Raw genomic sequence first — 21,455 nt, 5'->3', positions numbered from 1 at the left:
CACTGCAGAGGAATTTAAAATCTTAAAAGAAGGAAATTTTAATGCAGGTCTTCTGGGGCCCTTCTGCACTTTATGGTTCACTTTCATTTATAAAATCATTTGTACAAAATACACTTTGACTTCCTGAGTCCACAAAAATGAATGAGGCTAAAATGAATGTCTTTCAGTCCCACCACTCTATTCCACTGTGTGATCTCCATGCTTTGTTCCACTTGTATTCTTAACACTTTTCTCTTACCCCTTAACACTGGGATTTTCTGTCCTACACATTTCCAGACACTTGTAACTTTCCCAGTCTTCCACGTTTCCCAGCAGGATGGTCAGAAAGATACAGGTTACTAACATGGGAGTTACAGTTGTTTTCTCATGCCAAAAGATGGCAATAAGCTAGTGTAGGAGGCATAGCAAAATATTTTAGCTGATAAAATTTTGGGATGAAGATATCTGCTGCATGAATTTACAAATCTAAAATCTTATTTAAAAAACAAAAATAAGCAGAAAGTTATCAGGAACTGCAACTAGATGCTATGCTCTGGCATCTGCAGTACCTATCCAAGTTCTAGGAAGTTTCATGGGGGAACTAGAATGCTCTGCTGCCCTTTATCTGAGGATGCAGTTCCATGAAAAGTATCAGGATTTCTGAGTATGCCTGGCTGCCAAAAAACTTCAGTACCACTCTTCTTCAAGGCACATTCCTACCTGTTTCCTTGTGGAGCTACCAACATTCGTGCAGCCATGCAAAAATATTACCTCAGTGAATAGATCTGGAAGAGAGTAAAATAAATAATTTCTGCAAGTTGAATTAACTATCTGATTCAACTTTCTATACAGCCACAATTATACCAGTGCTAGTAATGTACAGTGGGCAAGAACAGATTGCGCAGAGATATGGTGGATGCCTTCACAGAATCACAGAATTACAGGATTGTAGGGGTTGGAAGGGAGCTCCAGAGATCATCGAGTCCAACCCCCCTGCCAAAGCAGGTTCCCTACAGCAGGTCGCACAGGTAGGCATCCAGGCAGGTCTGGAACATCTCCAGAGAAGGAGACTCCACCACTTCCCTGGGCAGCCTGTTCCAGTGCTCCGTCACCTCACTGTAAAGAAGTTCTTGCGCACATTGGTGCAGAACTTCCTATGCTGCAGTTTCCGGCCGTTTCCCCTTCCCCGTCTCCATTCACCACTGAAAAGAGTCTGGCCTCGCCATTCTGCCCCCCCCACCTCAGATATTTATAGACCTGGATCAGGTCCCCTCTCAGTCTCCTTTTCTCAAGGCTGAACAGACCCAGTTCACTCAGCCTTTCCTCATAGCAGAGATGCTCCAGGCCCTTCACCATCTTTGTGGCCCTCTGCTGGACTCTTTCCAAGAGATCCCTGTCTTTTTTGTACTGGGGAGCCCAGCACTGGACACAGTGCTCCAGATGAGGCCTTACCAGGGCAGAGTAGAGGGGGAGGATCACCTCCCTCGACCTGCTGGACACGCTCTTTTTAATGCACCCCAGGATGCCATTGGCCCTCTTGGCCACAAGGGCACACTGCTGGCTCATGGCCAACCTGTCATCCACCAGGACACCCAGGTCCCTTTCTGCAGAACTCCCCTCCAGCAGCTCATCCCCCAACCTGTACTGGTGCATGCAATTATTCCTCCCCAGATGCAAGACTCTACACTTGCTTTTGTTGAACCTCATCCGGTTTTTTTCTGCCCAGCTCTCCAGCCTGTCCAGGTCTTGCTGAATGGCAGCACAGCCTTCAGGCATGTCAGCCAATCCTCCCAACTTCGTATCATCAGCAAACTTGCTGAGGGTGGCCATTATCCCCTCATCAAGGTCATTGATGAAGATGTTGAACAAGACCGGACCCAGCACCGATCCCTGAGGAACACCGCTGGTTACAGGCCCCCAACTGGACTCTGCACCACCAACAACGACCCTCTGCACTCTGCACCTTGTCTTTGAGCCATCCATGGTCAAACTGTACTGGGCTTTGACCAACCTCATCTGGTTGAAGAAGTCCCTGTTCACTGCAGGGAGTTTGAAACAGGTGACCTTTAAGGGTCCCTTCCAATTCAAACTATAAACATGGAGTCAGGAGTGGGAAAGGATAGCTGAGTTTCATCATCCGTATGAATAAGGAGTGTACTAGATACAGAAGTGTGCTGCTTGGCTGGATATAGAAAGCCTACATCAGATAGGTACAAAGCCATTTAATGCTCAGTAAATTGTAATGAGTAAAGTCGATTAACCAAATAGTTAACCAAATAAGCGTTGATGCCAGGTGGAGGATGAAATCTTAGAAATTCCAGCTGTGAACATGGGACTACCCATGGCTTCCATTTGTAAATATACCTCAAGCATTATTTATCTACTCCCAGCAAGATGAATGAATTCAGACACTCCCTCACCCTACAGCCTCAGGTATTAAAACCTGCCACTTAGTCATCCAGAAAGGCCCTCCCACTTGATTAGCTGTTGCTTTGCAAGTGCCTATATGTCTGAAGGCAGGCACTATAAAGCTACTCACATCCTGGTGCTGCTTTGCTGTTTGAAGGCCTAACCACAAGGGGATTCTCAGCTCATCTCCTGGTTATCTCATCCCATCTGAAGCATGTGTACAGGATCAGGTCCTACAGAGAAGACAGGCATGGACAAGACTTCTGAAGGCTTGTGGCTAGCATGCACACGATTACATTCAGAATCCCTGAAGTCAAGGAACAGTAGTAACGACAGTTTCCTTTTCATTAACAGTCAAGATTACCTTTTACATAAACCCAGATTATATAAAATAGTAATGAAAATAACATTCTGAATCTGTAAAATGTAATTCACTGCCTCCAGTAGAACTACTCGTACAGATAGTTGATATTTGAGATTGGAGTGTAGTCTAGAGCACAAAAGCTGCATGTTTTATAATTTTCAGATTTGTCAATTACTGTACAACTACTTATACTCAGATGTTACTACTGCTTCAGAAGAGTAAATCATGACAGCTTTTCTCTCTCTACAGGTGTAATCCTTGGATTTTCTCTCCGATCATATAAGATGAGCTATCGGGAAGTCAAATACTTTTCATTTCCAGGAGAACTACTCATGAGAATGCTGCAAATGCTGGTCCTGCCACTAATTGTATCCAGTTTAGTTACAGGTAAAAATAATTTGTTGTTATTAATTTTATAAAGATGCACTACACACCAAATAACAAAAAAATGAGTCTATTCTAGAGATCTTGTAGCAAAAGTTTTGAAGATGTTTTCTCCAGTTCCAAGACAACATAACTGTATGTTACTATACGCAGGTGCTGTGAAGTTGAGTCTTTTTCTCCTACGTTCTGAAGAAGTGTTTTCTTCCACAATGTCCTATTATTCAAAAGAGAATAAGTCTCAGAAAAATGTTTCCAAGACGCAAGAAAATTCCAACTATGGATTGAGGTCAATAACTTGTGAGATTTATACGTAAAAAATTTATTTCCTTTAACAGATTAAAAAAAAAAAACAATAGGTGATATATAGATTATTTGGAAGAAACTTCTTTCCATCATTTCTGGTTTTCTTTCCTCAGATTAGCAGCTCTGTTAATCTTCTTTACTAAGCTGCTCTCTCAGCTAGAGATGTAATAATTTATTTAACAGAATCATGTACACCTTATCATTCTACCCGTTTCATGGAAGATGTAACATTTCTCAAGAAATGTTGATGATGCACCTGTGAAATGTTTATAGAATCATAGAGTTGTAGAATGGTCTGGTTTGAAAAGGACCACAGAGATCATCTAGTTTCAATCCCCCTGCTAGGTGCAGAGTCGCCGACCACCTGACCAGGCTGCCCAGAGCCACATCCAGCCAGCTTTGAATGCCTCCAGGGATGGGGCATCCACAACCTCCTTGGGCAACCTCTTCCACTATATCAACACCTTCTGTGTGAAAAACTTCCTCCTAGTATCTAACTTAAACATCCCCTGCCTCAGCTTAAAACTATTCCCCCTTGCCCTATCACTATCCACCCTCGTAAACATCCTTTCCCCTCCTGTTTTATAGGCTCCCTTCAAGTACTGGAAGGCCACAATGAGGTCTCCCTGGAGCCTTCTCTTCTCCAAGCTAAACAAGCCCAGTTCCCTCAACCTTTCCTCATAGGAGAGGTGCTCCAGCCCTCTGATCATCTTAGTGGTCTTCCTCTGGACCCTCTCCACAGGACACACGTCCTTCCTGTACTGGGTGTCCTAGGCCTAGACTCAGTACTCCAGATATATATTCTGGTAATAATCTAAAGAAAGAAAAACAAAGACTAAGCAACTCAGTGATGCAGCATGGAAAAAAAATACCACATATTGTTCAGCCTTTGGGCCCAGACACCCAGTGTACACACAGTTCATAAGGAGACTGAAAACTTAATGCATGCTGAAACTAGAGATAAATGTATGGATCTTGTATTGGAAACTATGACAATTTTTAGTCCCAGCCAGTGTATATTCTATTGCCCAAATCTGCTTACTCTCTTGTCCCTTTCGCCTGCGAATCTCTTCAGGTTGCACAAGCATTTACAGAAGAACTATTAACAGTGAAAAGGGGGAGAGATTTACCCTTCCTCAATATTAGTTGAGATTCATGCTGCTGCTTTTGTTGATCCAGTAAGACAAGAAATTTGGTAGAATTCACTCACTTGCAAAATTCCATAGAAGTACTTCGTTCAGGTACAGATCTTCAGATGCAGAGTCACAGATGTCAGAGGGAGTCATCTTGCACTAAAACAAGCTCATTTTGAGTATCTCCAGGTCTCCATAGGGATTTGTCAAAGCTTCCAGCTAATTCTAGTCTGGAAAGAATCTTCCATCCCTATATTCAAGCAATACTTTGTTTGTTTGTTTATTTATTTATTTATTGTAAAAATCATTTAGATTTTTATATTTATATTTTTGACAAAAAGAATTGTTGTCTATCTAGAAAATTCACCTAATTATCGTGCAAATGCCTTACAGTGCTCAGTGGAATGGTCTTAGAGTTTCCCTTTAAAGCAAGAATATTTATTATTATTAGGGTGAACTACAGTAGTGGTGAACTACAGTAGTAGTGTACTAAAATTTTAGTGTACTGTGAACTACAGTCAAATTTCTTTAGAGTGGAAGGGAATAATCAGAGAAAACTCAATGCATTTTGAAAGGGTAGATTTCATTCTGCTAAAAGAATTCTTAAAGACAACATTATTATGTTCTTTTTTGTTGTACTACCAGAAATTTCTCAGCTTGTTGCTAAAAACTCCAGAAAGACTCTTTTCTACAATGAACAGTACTTCATTTAGTGCAAAAATAGTTTTAAAACATAAAGATGCTCTTATATATTTGATGCAGAACTCTCACAGTCATGTAAATACATTCTTCAATAACTAAATAACAAACTATAACATTTATAGTTACACTACTATGCAATAGCATAAACACTGTTGGCTTTTTTTTTTTTTTTTTTTTTTTTTTAATATATTATAAGCTAATTCACTAGAGAAAAGTCTTATCCTTCTCAAATCACTTTTACGCCACTCTGTGAATCATCCATGGGCCAAATTTCTTATTTCCTGTATTTCATTTGGCAAAAGCGTAAGCGTAAGTTTCCTCCAGAGTCCTACATGCTGACAGCATAATATTACATAGTATTATAATATAATACTATTTCTTCACACTTCAAATTATCTGAATAAATATTTTTGCTGTTTGCAGGCATGACAGTGTCTCCCAGAGATGATGTTCTTGGTTTCCATTCATATTTATGTGTGTGCAGTGTAATTGGTTTTGAGGATAGCATCAGAATGTAAGATACTAGAAGTGTTGGAAACAGGTTCAACATAATTACATTCCTCTGTTAATTTTTTGAAAGGTGAAGAAATTAGGATAAAGGGGAAGTAATAACTATAGAAAGTATAGGCTGTTACGTAAGTGACAGATATATGTTGAAAGTGAAGAGTTCTATGCTCCAAGTCGGCAGCTCTGACAGTCATGCACAGACTCTCATAGTTAAAACAGGACTATAAATAGTGAAGTCAACTCAGTCATGTTTCTTTACAGACCGTTTCAGCATTTTCACAGAAGAAACAATAGAGAATCCCATTCAGAGATGTTTACTCACATTTGACTTCTGCCTTACCATTACTGTATTTGCTCTAGCACTTTTCTCTGTGAGATTTTATCTTCTGATCTATGTGTTACCAGGCATGTACCAACGTTTGCTTGGGAGAAAATTTAGGTATTTGCATACCTTTCACCATTTTTTATTGTTTAAAGGAAAATAGGATTATATGAATATCTGTATTCTTCATCTTTTATGGTTTAGGCACAAATCCTATCCATACTCTATGCCAGTTTTTATTCTCTACAGTCTTACAAATGTCAGAACACCTAAATCAGCATTCTCAATCAGTATTTCTTACAAAGCCAAATTAAGGCATAAAACATGAGATGTAGCATAAATAGAGAAATAGAGAAAATTTCTATTATTTTATAACCAAACTAGAGAAATTTTCTAATGCCTATTGGCAAATATTTTGTGCAAATCCGGTTACAATTCTGTCCTGAAATTTTGGAAGCTTGGACCACTACTTTTAAATGCAAGTAACCAAATTAAACCAAATGCATTTATTTCAGATGTATTTGTCTTTAAAATATAGAGGAGCACAAAAAGCCCAATCAAGCTGCATATTGCACAAACAAAATAAAAAAACATCCTCCCCTGAAAAATACACTAGCTTAAGTCAAGCTGGGCAAGAAGGAAGGGAATGTAGAAAGAGCAATAGTATAAGCAAGCACAGATGTTGATAGCATTTACCATCACACACTATGAAAAGAGCTGACAAAGTGCAGAGACTTGTAATTTCTATATGCGGATGCCTGCTTACCTCAGACGTATATGTGATGCTCTTAATTTCAGTTCTCATTGAAGTGCAACAAATGATGATAATGCTAAAGACAAGTAGTAAGGAATATCATAAAAATAAAAAATGAAATAAAAATCCGAAGAGACACAAAGTGACTCAAATAATTAATCAAACATAAGTAGATACCACATTTAACAGTCAAGGTGCTTTAAATTATCTATAAAGGAGCAAAGATAATATTTGGTGAAACAATTGAATACATATTCAATTGTTGCAATGCCAGGTTTTGCCCAAAGAAATTTATGGATGTAAACTGTGGAAAATTAATGCTGTGAAACATTGTGCAACCCTAGGCAAACCATGTTACCTTTTTGTACCTCTGCTTTATCCTTTCAGATGTAGTGTTGGCAAAGATTTTTTAATAGTTCTGCTAAGTAGAAGACTGCATATACTGAATATTTTAGGGAAGATATGTATTTGTTCTGGCTCAGCAGGCACAAAGCATATAGCAATTCTAATTGTATCACTGTGGAGATGGAAATAAACTTGAGCAAATAAGTACAGCAAGAATGGTATGGGGCCATCCATGAGACAGTTGCTATGGAAATACAATACCCATAGTTACCTGGTAATTGTTTTAAGCCAGCCATGATGTTGTCACCAAAAATCAGACAGGCATAAATGGATCAAGGAACACACTTCTTTTTACTTGATCCAACAAGAATGTATTACTCATGAAGTTAAAAATAAATTCTCCTGAAGTTAGCATGTGGTATGATGGACCTACAGTTGGTTGCAATGCATAGAGCTGCAGTACATTAGCATAACCTTCCACCGAGAGCAGCTGTACTTTGTCCCTATTAAGTACATCATTCCAGAAAAATACTACAGTCCTGAGTTAGAAAATTTATGAAGTTGGGGTTTACTTTTCCAGTGTTTAGCATGAGGCAGTAAATGAACTATCAAATGCAACTGGATGCAAGTTCTATTAAATTTCACCAATGTACCCTTCTCCTGGAAAAGTACTAGCACTGTCTCATTTTGATATTCACAAAGTTCTTTATGAACATATTAAATTAATAGCAGTGAACATAAAGGACAAGGCTGGGAATCCACTCTTGCCTAGTTTTGTGGAAGAGGAAGATATATTGCATGAAGACTCCAATTAGTCCTGGTGATCTCCTGTTAATTCAGTGACAAGTCTACTATGGAATAAGTACTGACATTTACTGTAAGGTTCCAAGTGTTTTCTGCTCTCGGCAACAAATATATCAGTACAAGGAGTTTCTCCTTGATTTCTGTATGTAGAAAAATTGATTTAATTCATACTAATATTCTACTGAGTTTTAGCACAGCATCAGAAGGTTTCCACAGAGAGAACAAATGCAATCAAGCCAGCATTGTCTTTTTTCCAGGGAGAAAAAGGAGATGCTAAGAGTAATTCATTCTAGCAGAGCAGACCTATAAACATCTCAGGTACTCACAGAAAAGATGAAAGCCAAAAGTATTAGCAAAAATCAATCTCCCACTTCCGTGTCTCAGTTTGAGAAATGTATTCCTGATTCAGGTCTAATAGTTCATACGTGACACTTAGAAAATTAGGCAGTGTTTGTTCAATTTACCTGGTCTCCAGAACAATAAATCTATTTTCCAAAATCTAATTTATTTTTTCTTAATTATTCCAGAATTTGCTCATTTTTGTATGTCCTAGAGAAATTATTTCAGAAATCAGAACAATCAATGGGAAATTTTGTACTGATTTTAGTTGATCTTAGTTTTTTTCCAACAAAAGAAAGAAAACTCTCACTTTGATTTGTGTATCTCCAAAGTCAAGACTGACTTAAAATATGGCCATGCGAGTTATTAAATTTATGAAGACCCATTCATCTTTTAAACAGGATCCCTTGTAAGAATAAAGAAACAACTGAAGAAATATTACATTCGTGTTCTGTACAGGTCCAAGTTCTGTAAAAATTTTGCCTCAGACTGATATGTCTGTAATATATTAGGGCCAACTGCAGCTAAAAATCTACAATTGATTTGCTAATAAAAGCATTTTTTCCCATTTTTCATAGAAGTAAAAGGAACAACCTATAACATCATATTTTCAGTGTCTGTATTACTGTTTAAACCAACTGTTTATCAGTTGTTATCTATAGCTTCTCATGATCATTAGACAGGCAGTAAGAAGTAAAAAAGCTAGAACCCTCTTATACACAGGGAACAGGGGCAGCACAAATTTAATTATTATGTCATGTAATTCTAAAAAAAATTTGGACAAAAGCTCTCAGCAGTTACAAAAGCAGCAAGGTAGTTATGTTTTGGAAAATCAGAAAAAAAGTTGCAAACTACTCAAAACCTAGAAGCAGCAATACATAATATTTGTAAGACTGACACTTGTGATGATGATCTCACTTCTCAACACTTTTCAGTAGGAATTATCCTGAATCAATCTTCACAAGAGCCTGAGGGAGAAAATCCAAGTGAACTCTGATGCCATTAAAAAAGAGAAGTCAATGAGAGCAGAAATGAACTGCATATATGCATATATGCAGAACTGCATATAATGTTGCTACCTACAGTAAAATCTGCTTATATCTTAAAAATAAAATTCAAGCATGGTAAACAGCATCTGACACTGGAAAGTAATAAGAAGGGAAGTTTTGGAAGTATTATTTTCTGCAAGCAGTATGCACAAACAGGAAAAGTCTTCAAAATTAAAGTCTGTAACACTTAAAGAAAGTTAAATTAAAATGAACCTCTTAAATAATTTAACTTTGCTAATAGCACTTACCTAGAGGATGATTTAAATTTCACTGAAAATACAGATTTTCTCAATGGATCATTATTTCCAGTTGTTTCACAAAATACTGTATAACCAGTCATTACATGCTGCAATTCATTTTGCATTCTCCATGAATTTCCAGTTGAGCTGATGATAGGTAATAACCTCCCATCCATAAAGGCTCTGTTTTGATTTTTTATCTTACTTCAAATGCATAACAACAGGAGTTATCTTGGTGAAAGGCAAGTTGCTGCAGAATAAAAAGCAAAAACAATTTGAAAGAACTTGTAACAATTAAAACACCTTGCTTGAGCACTGATGGACTGTGTCAAAACCACACTGACTCTTTATTAATATTTCTATGTCCATTTATTTCCTATTCCCTTCAAAGGTACAAGGACTGAAAATACATTGGGGACAAATTATAATAACTTTTTTTTTTTACTTTTATACAAACAGATTTATGCTGGTTACAGAAATAAAAACACACTATACTTGAAAAGTAAAAACCACAACAATATCATTAAATGTAAAAGTAGCTGCACCAGATTATAAACAAGTCTCCTAAACAGTTTAGGCATTAGGACACTTAGAGCTAGCATTTTATTCATGATAGTGAAGACTGAAGCTGTAAAGAAGACTGTTTTCAGTAGTGAATTACTGTGATAAAATTGCAGATGAACGGTGCCGAGTGCAACGTAATACACCTGGGAAAGGCAACCATACTACAGCTATACTACACCTAATCATTTGTTCTTAATTGGCCATTAGTATATAGGAAAGAATTTTCAAACTTGCCATGAACAGTACAAAGCAAATGACAATGCTTACCAGTGGTATGCAGTTCAGTGAAATACAAGCAGGGATTAAACAGACTACAACTTTTTGTCTTGGAAAAGATAAAACGGGTGGACGATTGCCATAAAACTCTACAGAAATTATAATCATTTTCAGAGGCTTAAATGGAATACTTTTTATATCTTATAATGACTTTTCATAATAAAGGAAATGTGAGGTGTTCAATTAAATCGATTGGGAGCACATTATAATAATGCTCTTTTTCATACCATGCAGAATTAAATTGTGCTCCACACTGACACAAGCCATTCAACCACTTTGAAACAAAGCTGGAGAGCTCAGAGGTGCAGTCATTGTTGACTATTAACCCTGCAACTTTTGTTTTCCTACTTCTTTCACCTGTGGCTTGAACACTGTGATCTGAATCCCCAATTCTTACGCATGAATATAACACAGCTCCAACATGTTTACTTCCTTGTTAGTTTGCCTCTGCTTTAATAGAGATAACAGAGATTAACAAAGATAATTGCTTCAACCACTCATGAAGACCAGAAACATCTAAACAGTCAAGAATGTTCCTTTAATCAATAATGTTTCTGGGGGTGCATTTTGGGGACACAGGCTGTATGTCCCACCTGAATTCCGAGCAACTGCGAACTAGGGATATCACTATGCACCATAGGAACTACAAGACTCAAACCGTGGGTCTGGGTTCCAGTAAAGTATTTGATTTTCTGGAAGATGAGGATGATTGCTCTGTTAATAGTTTATCATTCACTGCTGTTGGAGAGTGAGTAAGGAAAAAACAGAGAAACTCAGAACAGAAATTTCTAACAGGAAATATTTTTTGAGATTAAAGAGACAGCAACATCTGGGATTTCAGCCTCATGGAGCAGATTATGTGTCCTCTTCAATTCCTTCCACCCAGGTGCTCCTATTTCTGCACATTTTTTCTTTACTTTTTCTTTATTGCTGCAATGTGTATATTCTGCAGTCTCCAATTCAGCTCTTTAGAAATGAAAGCAACAAAACGTAAATGGTACTGTTGCATATGGAATTAAGATCATCACAGAAGATAGCACTGCCAAGTATCTAAGAACTTGCTATTTTTTATTGCTATTGTTGCTAGGAATATCTTTCCAGTTGCCTCATAGTTCCTTTTCATAGCAGATAACATTTTGCAGATATGTGAAACAGAGTGTGATATTTTTTCCTTATTCATCTGTTGAAATGTTGTCACCAGATGTGACTGAGGCAGGCATGAACACAGCTAAATGTTTGCTTAAACATGGAGTCTCCTTACAGAACTGTCAGCCTGTTTTAATTGGGTGGAAGGTCTCGTGATGTCAATTTTTCAGGCTCACAGACTGATCTGGTTTTCTTCACGTCAGTCAATCCAGTGTGCAACTCAGTGTCGTTGCACTGCTCAAGCTTTATGCAGAAGTCACACATCATTCCACCAATCCCAGAAATCACTATTTTGGTTTGGTTTTGTTTGGTTTGGTTTGTTAGTTGGTTTAATTTTGGTCATGGTTATTTCTAGGCAGTGTTAGATTTGGGTAGTTCTGGCCATATTCTGCAACTTCTCTGCATTGCATCAGTCAGGAACCACTCTGATAACACTTTTCCCCATTCACACAGTGTCTTTCTCCTTTTATTCTCTAAATCTCTCTGATCTTGCCCAGGTTTGACTGAATACAGTGAGATCACTGATACACAGTGATACAGCAGTGTCAATTACATTCACCTTGAAGCCTCATCAGCCTGCCTCTGGAAGGTAGCAAGTACCATTTGAATTTCAGAAGTGGAGAAATTCTTGTAGGCCATTGATAGTTCTCATAGCTAGCTAGCTTTTCTCAGAGCTTCCCAGGTTAGCACTGGTGGTACGTTTAGCTTTTCTCCTCTCAGCAGAGAGTTTGTCAGTGCAAGACATAGTCCTGCCCTCTGGAAGGAGAACATATATAGTTCATGCAAACATGGACCCCTCCAAGTTTGGTACAAGTATTGGAACAGGGAAGATTTGCATTTAACTCTCACTTGCTTCTGCTGAGAAAACACTTATGTTTTGCAAAATGGTAAGAGAAGCTGCTGGGACTGTAAACTCTTAAATCTTGATTACTTGGCAAACCAGATAAAAATGTCCAGTGTATTTCTTCTGTAGATATTTTCTTGAAGAGACTTTTTACTCCACAGGAGTCTATCAAAACTAGCTATACAAATGATGGCCTACAAAGGGAAGTAAAAATTATTAGGGCACAGAAAGATTTGTGAAGAAAAACAAAAGAAGTTTATTTATGTTGCCATATGGGAAGTCAGAAGATAAAATCTCTTACAGTTTTGAACAATTGAATAACAATTCAATTTTAATTCTGAGTATGAATATGGGAATAAAGAAAACTATAGAGCATTCAACTCCAGCATCTCTAGAAGCATTCAGGTCTTAATGTCATTTTTAAAAACTCGTCTTTTATGGAAATGAAATATCTAAGCAAATTAATCTATATGTGAAGAAAAACTCAAAAGTATATTCTGACCATATTTCAAAAACTCAGCACTCAGACAACAAAAGCACTTGATTTATAAAATGTCCATTTTTAAGTTATTCCAGTATTTGGGGAACATGAGTTGTAACTCCTGTGTAGTTAAGAGTTATTGATTCTAGTATAGTTCTTTAGCCAGTATTAATGTACACTACTTCATTGAAGTGTTTGAATGACCTCATGGATTATTAGTTGTGAATTTGCCTCAGATCAGTGTGTTTTCAGGATCAGGTTTTCAGTAACCAAGAATTAAGCAGAATTTATATTTCATCAGATAACTGCGCCTTTTTGCCTTCAGATAATTGTGTCAATAGCTCTTTACTGCTGGTTGATAAGGAAAAGAAAAAATACAGCATAGTACTGTAAGTACTATAATTGCACTAGAATTAATATGCTCCCTTCATAAACAGCTCTCACTACTTGTATGCTAAGCTAAATGCTTACTTTATTCTGATATTCACCATCCACTTCTAACTTAGATTTGAATATTTGATAATATCAGAGATTCTTCAGTGAAAATAGTTCCTTTTTAGAGCTAGAAACACAAGTTTTGGTCAAGAATTCACTTTATGAATGGCTGTTTCATCAGTGAATACATTTTTGAGCTGAAAGTCAGCCTTGTCCTGTATTTACAAACACAGTACATTTTAACTCTCAAAATCTAGTTTAAAAAAAAAAAAAAAAAAAGCTCAAGAATGTTAGCTTACTAAGCCTGCTGATGTCTGTCTCAAGACTAATGAATTTGTGCAAAGAACCTGCATCCATAAAGAAAATTAAATTTTCAAATTCAAGATAGGATGTTTAATAGTTCCTTAAAAGTAAACAGGATCCTGTAGAGCATCACAGTCCAAAAATAACAGTAAGCTAAAAGAAATAAACAAACAAACAAACAAACAAACAAAAACGCTTCTCTTTCATCTGTTTAGTTTTAAAACAGCTGATAGTTTCTCTGGTAGTACCCTAAGCCTCTCATAGAAATTCATATCCTTAGTTCTGCCTGCAAACAGATGATGCCCAGATGGCAACTGTACAGCAATTGATTCATAGAAGCCAGAACCCTTTTTCAGCCCTATTTAGTACTATAAGATCCCAGAAAAGAGATGAATAATACTATTAAAAAGTACCCATTGGTACTGTCAGGCATTCCAGAGGAAGTCTCCACTTCTTTCCAGTGCCTCCTACAAGTCTGTAAGGTGGAGAAAGACAAAGCAAAATATGTACAGCTTTGATGTTGCAAGGCTGTAACTGAATCAGTGACCCAGAGTTCAAGAGGTCAGTGAAACAAAGGAGAGAAGAGAAGGAAAACAAAAGTCTGTTCACATGAAACTCCAACTCCACACTTTCATAACAAGTTCTCAGAACAGCCTTAACATCATTACTGAACTATGAAAAAAAGTCCAAAGTATAAAGGCAATTGGAAGTGTAATTGAACTGTTAAATTCACAAATAAGATGCTAGTTTTCTCTCTGTCTTATACCCATTATATTCTTGGGGTAGATTTAAATTAAATCATTAGTTATTATTGTCCTACAGTCCCATAGTCTGTGAAAAGAAAGGCAAAATGCTCATGATCTCATGAATTAGAATGTTCTTATTTATTATTAAGAGATCACCTGACGGATTAGAGATGATATTTTAAATGCCTGCTATCTCATAAATTTGAAAATGTTACACCATTTTTTTTCTAATACGTTTACATTAGGAATTCCTAACTCTGTTATACATGATTAGAGAACTCTCAGGATGTTCTGTAGATTCATTATTAATAGATGATTCAAGTTCCCACATTTTTTAAAATGTTATATGCAGGATTTTTATTAACTAATCCAAGTTACTTTGATTCTTTGGAAAAAGATGAGCTAAAAATACTCTAGATTGTCTAATTAGTTTCTGTTCTGCAGTTTCTGATGCAAAACATGCTGTAGATTAATGGAAGAGACAGCAAGGACCAAATATGTATTTCTTTTTAACATGGATAGATAACACTATTTAATAGTGCACATTATTTGTATTACAAAAGGGATAGATCCCCCACTACATGGGTACTGCCTCAAAGTCACTATGGTTTTGGTAGCAATGTCTTTCAGGACAAAGTTCCCCAAGCTGAGAAGGGGTTTTATCTAAGCTGCTGACTTGAATACTGTAGATTAACAATTAAGATATTTTTCTACTGGTTCAGAGAATGGGGTAGCAACAGCAGCATGGAGCACCATTTAAGTTGAGTTATGGTACTTCACGTGAATGCAGATAATGCTACAACTTGGAAGAGATTAAAATTATAAATGAGGTGTGAGAAGAGAAGAATCAGGGAGCAAAGTGAAGGCCCGTCAAGAATGGCTGAAGAAAACAGACATAATATTGGAAAGAAAAAAAACCAGCACAACAGCAAAAAAGAAAAAAAACATGCCTGGCAAACAGAAAGGAATGTAATAAATGAAAAAGATTACAAGAACATGTAAACACCAGCAGTATTTGTGTAACACGAACAAAAAAGAAAGCAACAGCTCCGTGAGCAACTCAGAGAAATGGAAGATAAATAGGTAAAACTGCAAATAAATGAATTGCTAGCTTGAAAGCAAACTAAAAATGTATCAGTTTCAGGCTGGACAGAGATGAACTAATTGGTGTTATTTTCTTTGATAAGATTTCTTAAGAATAATACAGTGTGGCTTGATTATTAAGTAACGGGTAAATAGTAGCTACTGCAACAACAAAAAAATATGCAGGATTCTTTAATGAGTGGGCTGTTGCTGCAGTAACCTCAGATTACTCCAAAATATCAAGTCTTATTTACATATCTACAGACAGTGTCACATAATTATGAAAGTTACCTCAACATTGCTGAATTAGCAAAGATACCTTATGGTTTTAAAAATTGTGCTAAAATTAAATAGTAGGAGAAACCCAGTGGCCAGGTCAGTACCATATGCCTTAGAATCACACTGCTGATAGATCAAATCTCAGTTAATACCATCCATCTTAGCAAAACTCCTTTCTAAATCATGGCTGCAGCATGAACTTAGCCAGTTTCAGACCCCAGTGGACAATCATTCAAATAAAAGACAGTACCAATGCAATGGAGTATTGTTGAATATTTTAGGAAAGAAGCCAAGATTTGGTTTTGGCCAATAATGCTGGATCACATCTTCAGTGAGTAGATGATGCCTCTAGCATAGAGCTATTACCAATCACAAATTGGTAGAATTCTATACACCAAATCCAGCCCCATTTTGTACGCAAACATACATGTATTTAATATCTTGCCCCTCTCACTAAAGTTCATTTCATTTTTTCAGCAATTCAACAGAAATGTCTCTACAGATATCTATTACATATTGAAGATGGAAAAGCAAATACATTTTTGTAAGACTGCAGCACTATTTACAGTTCCTTTAGGTATATCTTCAGTCTTGTACCTCTGTGCTGAAGTATGGCATACTGAGAAAAATTCTCAGTAGCAGCTAAAGTTGATCAGGAGTGCATTAGTAACAGTAAATTGTTTACAGCTTCATCATGTGGTATGCAGCAACTGTACATTTGTAGGATATTGCTTAATAAGGTTCTGTAAGTAATAAAAACTTGTCTTTGAAGGGCTCCAGGCACAGTTTGCCAAAACCCAGACCTGCATTTTAGTAGATTAAATGCTTCCACATGTATTTTGAGATACAGTTTTTATGGATCACTAAGTAATGTGCTTAGCATCATTCAGAAGGGAAAGGCAACCTTGTAAGTGGCATTTTGCCAGAACACATCACAGTTTGTATTTAAAGTAGATATTTTTTGGCAACATGATCAGATTGAGTGAGAAGTGGTATTTTCATCCTTGGGGAACAGAGTAGAGGTCTGTTACTATAAAGGTGGTAGTTACTGGTGTATTTACTTCAGTCTTGTAACAATACGTCCTGATCAACCTGACATAACTTACCATATTACATTATGTTTTTCCTCAAGCAAATTCTATGTGCTTATTGTTTTACTCATGATACAGAAAATGAGCAGCTTCATGCCCAACAGAAGAATCTAATTTTCAGGGAAATTTGGTCAAAATATCTGGATCTGAAATTATGTCTTTTTAGAATCGCACTGTGCAGGTAGTAGCAGTGTTTTGTTACCAAAAAAATGTGAACTACTATTTTCTGTGTTCCTGAGTTTCTGATTCTTGGCTTGAATACAGTCAGTCCTTTGTACTGTGTTATTACAATGAGGTAACCGAAGAAAGAGAGTCTTGGTTTGAGACTGTCAGCTGTTACTAATCACTGCTCCATGGCTTGCTGTGAATCCCTGCTTACTTCTCCCTCCTGCTCTGCTTAGCACACATAAAGAAGATAAATTACTCCCTAGTTTCCCTTCAAAAAGCATATTGTTTGGCACATTCCAATACTGTGAGCAAAAGATGGAATAATGTGAAGAGTTAAATGGGCATCTGAACAGGCCCACAGCAGGCTTCTTCTGAGGCAGATGTGAGTTTCAGGAAATGTCCTTCTCTAAACGAATTCTGATATCGTGAAACCCCGGACGGTAAATCAGTGGCAGTCTTCAGGATAGTACAGCACATTCCCACAAGAGGTTTTCTTCACTAATACACATATCACTGATGTACAGTAAATGCAGTATTTCAGTACTAGTTATGTATTTTGTTTTAGTGGAGGCTGTGATACATTGATGTCTATGTATCATTTAGCAACAACCTTGCTAAACAAGTCTTGGGAGGACCTTGATTTCCCTGCCTTCAATGACTAGCACTATCTGAAGACTTTTAAAGAAGGAAAATGAAGTTATTTGTGTAGTATTTGTGAAAAAATTCTGTGAAAACTACCTCAGTAAGAGCAGTGAAAGACTGGAATAACCTACCATGAAGACAGCTAAAGTAAAAATAGCAACTGCTCTGAACTTTAAGCTAAATTAAATTCTGACAAGACATTACAGTGTATTTGCCAGCTATATCAGAGCACTGTGCTTAATGTCCCAGGAAATAGTTTTCACCAATGACAGTTTACTGTCATTTTTCAAAAAGACAAGATAACAATTTAAGCAGCTGCAGTGAAATTAAGCATTGTGCCATTCTGTTAAAATGGATGTATTACACAGAAGCAGCAGTATCAGTGATGATTGACAACAAAAATTTTTCATTACTCATGGTTAAGTGAAAGGCACAGATCCTGCAAAGCCACTGGAGTTTGCTTGAGCTTCTATAATGCACAGCAAGTTACGTTCTGTCAGTTTCTCATTGCGGTTTCTCAAGCATACTCCTAGTAATGATGTAACTGTTAGAAGAGCAAGGAGGATGAAGGCCAATAAACCATGGTCAGTTAGTAACCATTTTCCCTTGACAAATGTTAGAAAGGTAAGGAGGACATTTGCAGCTTGCAACACGTTATACCTATTTGCTAGAATATTTTTGTACTGTCTCTGTCAAGAGGCATTGGACTAACAGGAAGAGATGTTTGATTTGCATCACTGTGTTACTGCCTATGCAAAAGCTTCCAGAATCATGGGGAATCAGTGGTCACTGATTGGTATCCAGTGCCCACATTCAGATATAATTCAAAGCAACTGTTGCATGAATACCAGCAATAAGTACGCATGGTGTGATTAGGTTTGCATTGTATACAACATTTCACCTTGCTGTGGTGATGAAGAATCCACAGAAAAAGGCGCACTGTTTTACGTTAATGCTTATGTGGACTCATCATGCTTTCAAAATCCACCTTCCTGTTAAGATCCATGATTTCTCTGATTCATTCATGCAGTGGTATTTCTTATTAAATGTAGCAAGAGTATTTTTATATCTTCAGAATGGCTTATTTTGATGTTGATTTTTTCTATAGTACTATAGAACTATATCAGGCTCTCCAGAGCTGTGCTGAGCCCAGGTGCTCTTTTCCACACCTTTGTTCACTTGACCTCATCCAACTGGTGTCAGTTGTGTTCTGCAAAGTGGTGAGAGCAGAGCCAGCTGAAAGATAAGCAGGGCAAAGTGAGGAACTCTGAATGTGCTTCAGCAGCACTGCCACCACAAGCAAAAGATGCAGTCTAATAGTACAGCCAACAGAAAGCAAAGGAAAACTGCTGTCAAATAGGCTGTCTTCTCCCAGACATGCCGTCCTTCTGCTTCCTTTGTACCAGGTCTGGTGTTTGTCTGATACCATCCTGAGATGATTCAGAACAACAAATTGACAGAAAAACTAATTCTACAAAGAACAAAGTAAATAGCTTTCTGGTGGCAAGGAATGGGGCTGAATTACAAAGCTTTGGGGCATGTTTGGTCCTTCAGGGGCCCCTGTTGGCCACTTAATTGGCTCATTAAATTGCATTACTGCATCCCAGCCATGGTTTTCTTTATTCATTTTAGCTTAATCACAGTCACGTAACTTTGGATCAAACATAATTGCTGACTTTCCTGAGAAATTTGTCAAACTGTCTTAATGGACAAGGCAAAAATATAAAAGCATACAATTTCCTTATTTCAATTTCCATATTTGTGTAAGAATAAACTATACTGAGATCTGGGAGCAGTTTGCTCTGTTGGTTCTTCTAAAAAAGGCAGACACAGCTGTATATCAGACTTGAATTTTATGTGTCTTCAGGAGGAAATTAGTTGTATTAATTTAATATTAATTAATTTTACCACTGCTTATAATTCCTTGAAAGTGTTACATCACTTTTTTTAATTTTCAATTTTATTTTCTTACCAGAAGAAATAACCTGGAGCTTGGACTAATGTGGGGCCTGATCTTGCACAGGACTCAGGTGTCAAATATTGATTTTCCTTTCCTGGGAACGCTTGGCAGTTATCAGAAAAAAGCTTCAAACTTAATTGTGTTAATTAAAGTCAGGCAATACTCCCGCTGTCTTTACCTAACTAACGCTCTTCCTTTTTCTTAGAATTTTTCTGTTAGAATATTTCACCATGAGCTTACACAGCCTTATTCATTTCTACAAATCCTCATCAACATACACAAAAGGGATTGTTCTCATGGTCTCACACTGAGAGTTTACTCATCACATAGTTCTTAGTAGATGTAGGGGGTCGAGAGTAGTCCTTTTAAGACTGCTTCATTAGGAGAGTGAAAGGCAACCTAAAAGAAACAAAATTAGGGCAACACTCCTGAATCAACAGTTGCCATTATTGCTGTTCCACCATAAGAGTCTTTAATAAGCAACTGCATTTCCTAATGAAGAGACTCTAAAAAATAAACAGGAAAATAATTAACAGTGAAAAGATGTTCTGTTCATAATGTTCTGTATTTAAAAACTCAGTTTGAAACATGCAAGGGATATTTATATAAAAATCTACATTAGCAAGAAAGTGCTATTAATTCAGTTCCAATAATTGATATTAAGAAAAAAAATTGAAACAATCTTAGAAATCTCCCTTTTTTATTTGCCTTGGTGAATATTTATGAGGACCAGGCAGTACAGTTGCCTGTACACGTCCATTCAGAATTGATTATTTTATGTTTAAAATCTTTATCAAACTGAGGGACAAATATTTTTAAAGTAACCAAAATTTAAATCTATTCTGGGCAACGTGATAGATTCTATTATACAAAACACAAGAGTTATGATGTAGGAAAGCAAATACATAAAATCTGTTTTTTCCAAAAGTTTTAAAGGACAACAAAAGGCTTTCAGAAACAGAGACTTTTGGTATGAAAAGTAGTAGCTGTTCATTTTATTTTTTTCATACTAAGGATATACATATGCATACAAGTGTACATCTGACAAATGATAAAATCACTGAAGGCTTTAGGGCCACTCCTATGCAGTGACTGTTTTTTTTAAGAGAAGCAAAATGGGTCTTGTTAGCTGCCCAGTTCTTCAGTGGTGCACTGCTTACTCTTGGAACATCTTGGGATCAGTATGCGTAAAAATAAAAATATCCCATTTGAAACTGTTAATTGGGGCTTTGTTTCAACAAATATAGTAATTAACATTAGGGACAAATTTAAATTCAAGTATACTTTGCTGATTGGGGATTTATGTGCAGAAATAAGACCTCAGTCATACCAGCTGCTGACCAGTTATCATTGAGGTGAATATACTCTTTATTAAACAAGACAGACAAAACCAAACCCAAAACAACAATAAAAACCAGCACCAAGTAACCAACAAACAGCAACAACAAAACAAACCAGGTAGAAACTCTAAAGTACTGTAACAGGAAAAGTAGGTATGGGCTTAAACTCAATTCTCAGAGTTACATAGCACAAAGTTATGATTTTAGGGTTAGAGTTAGGGCTAGGATTAGGGTTAGGGTTGCACCAGTTACAGGGAGGAAGTGCTCTGAAGTTGGACTTCTTAGCACAGGCTCTGATTTTTGGCTTGTAGAACAATTTCTTGGAATTCTTTTCAGTAAGCAGCTCCAAAGTAACTGATTTAAATATTATCTATAGAGAATATGATCAGCATGTTTTATCTTTGATTTTCCTGAGGGGTACAGTATTTTGACTGTGTTAGTGTGCCCTAGTAAATTACAAGAGT

The 21,455-nt window shown here is 36.9% G+C and overlaps 1 protein-coding gene across 1 annotated transcript in view; it reads left to right on the top strand.

Annotated features, from left to right (window-relative positions):
* The window catches only part of SLC1A3 (solute carrier family 1 member 3), a 58,298-nt gene that overhangs the window by 15,464 nt on the left and 21,379 nt on the right, over positions 1–21,455 (top strand). Inside the window, exon 3 of the mRNA XM_052670502.1 lies at positions 3,002–3,139. Coding sequence (XP_052526462.1) covers positions 3,002–3,139 — 138 coding nt within the window. The remainder of the gene's footprint in view (positions 1–3,001; positions 3,140–21,455) is intronic.

The sequence above is a fragment of the Tympanuchus pallidicinctus genome, unplaced genomic scaffold (genome assembly GCF_026119805.1).
Source record: "Tympanuchus pallidicinctus isolate F22 unplaced genomic scaffold, pur_lepc_1.0 scaffold9, whole genome shotgun sequence".
NCBI classification, from domain to species: Eukaryota; Metazoa; Chordata; class Aves; order Galliformes; family Phasianidae; genus Tympanuchus; species Tympanuchus pallidicinctus.
Note: the sequence above shows the minus strand (reverse complement) of the source record. Positions and strands in the feature narration are given on the sequence as shown.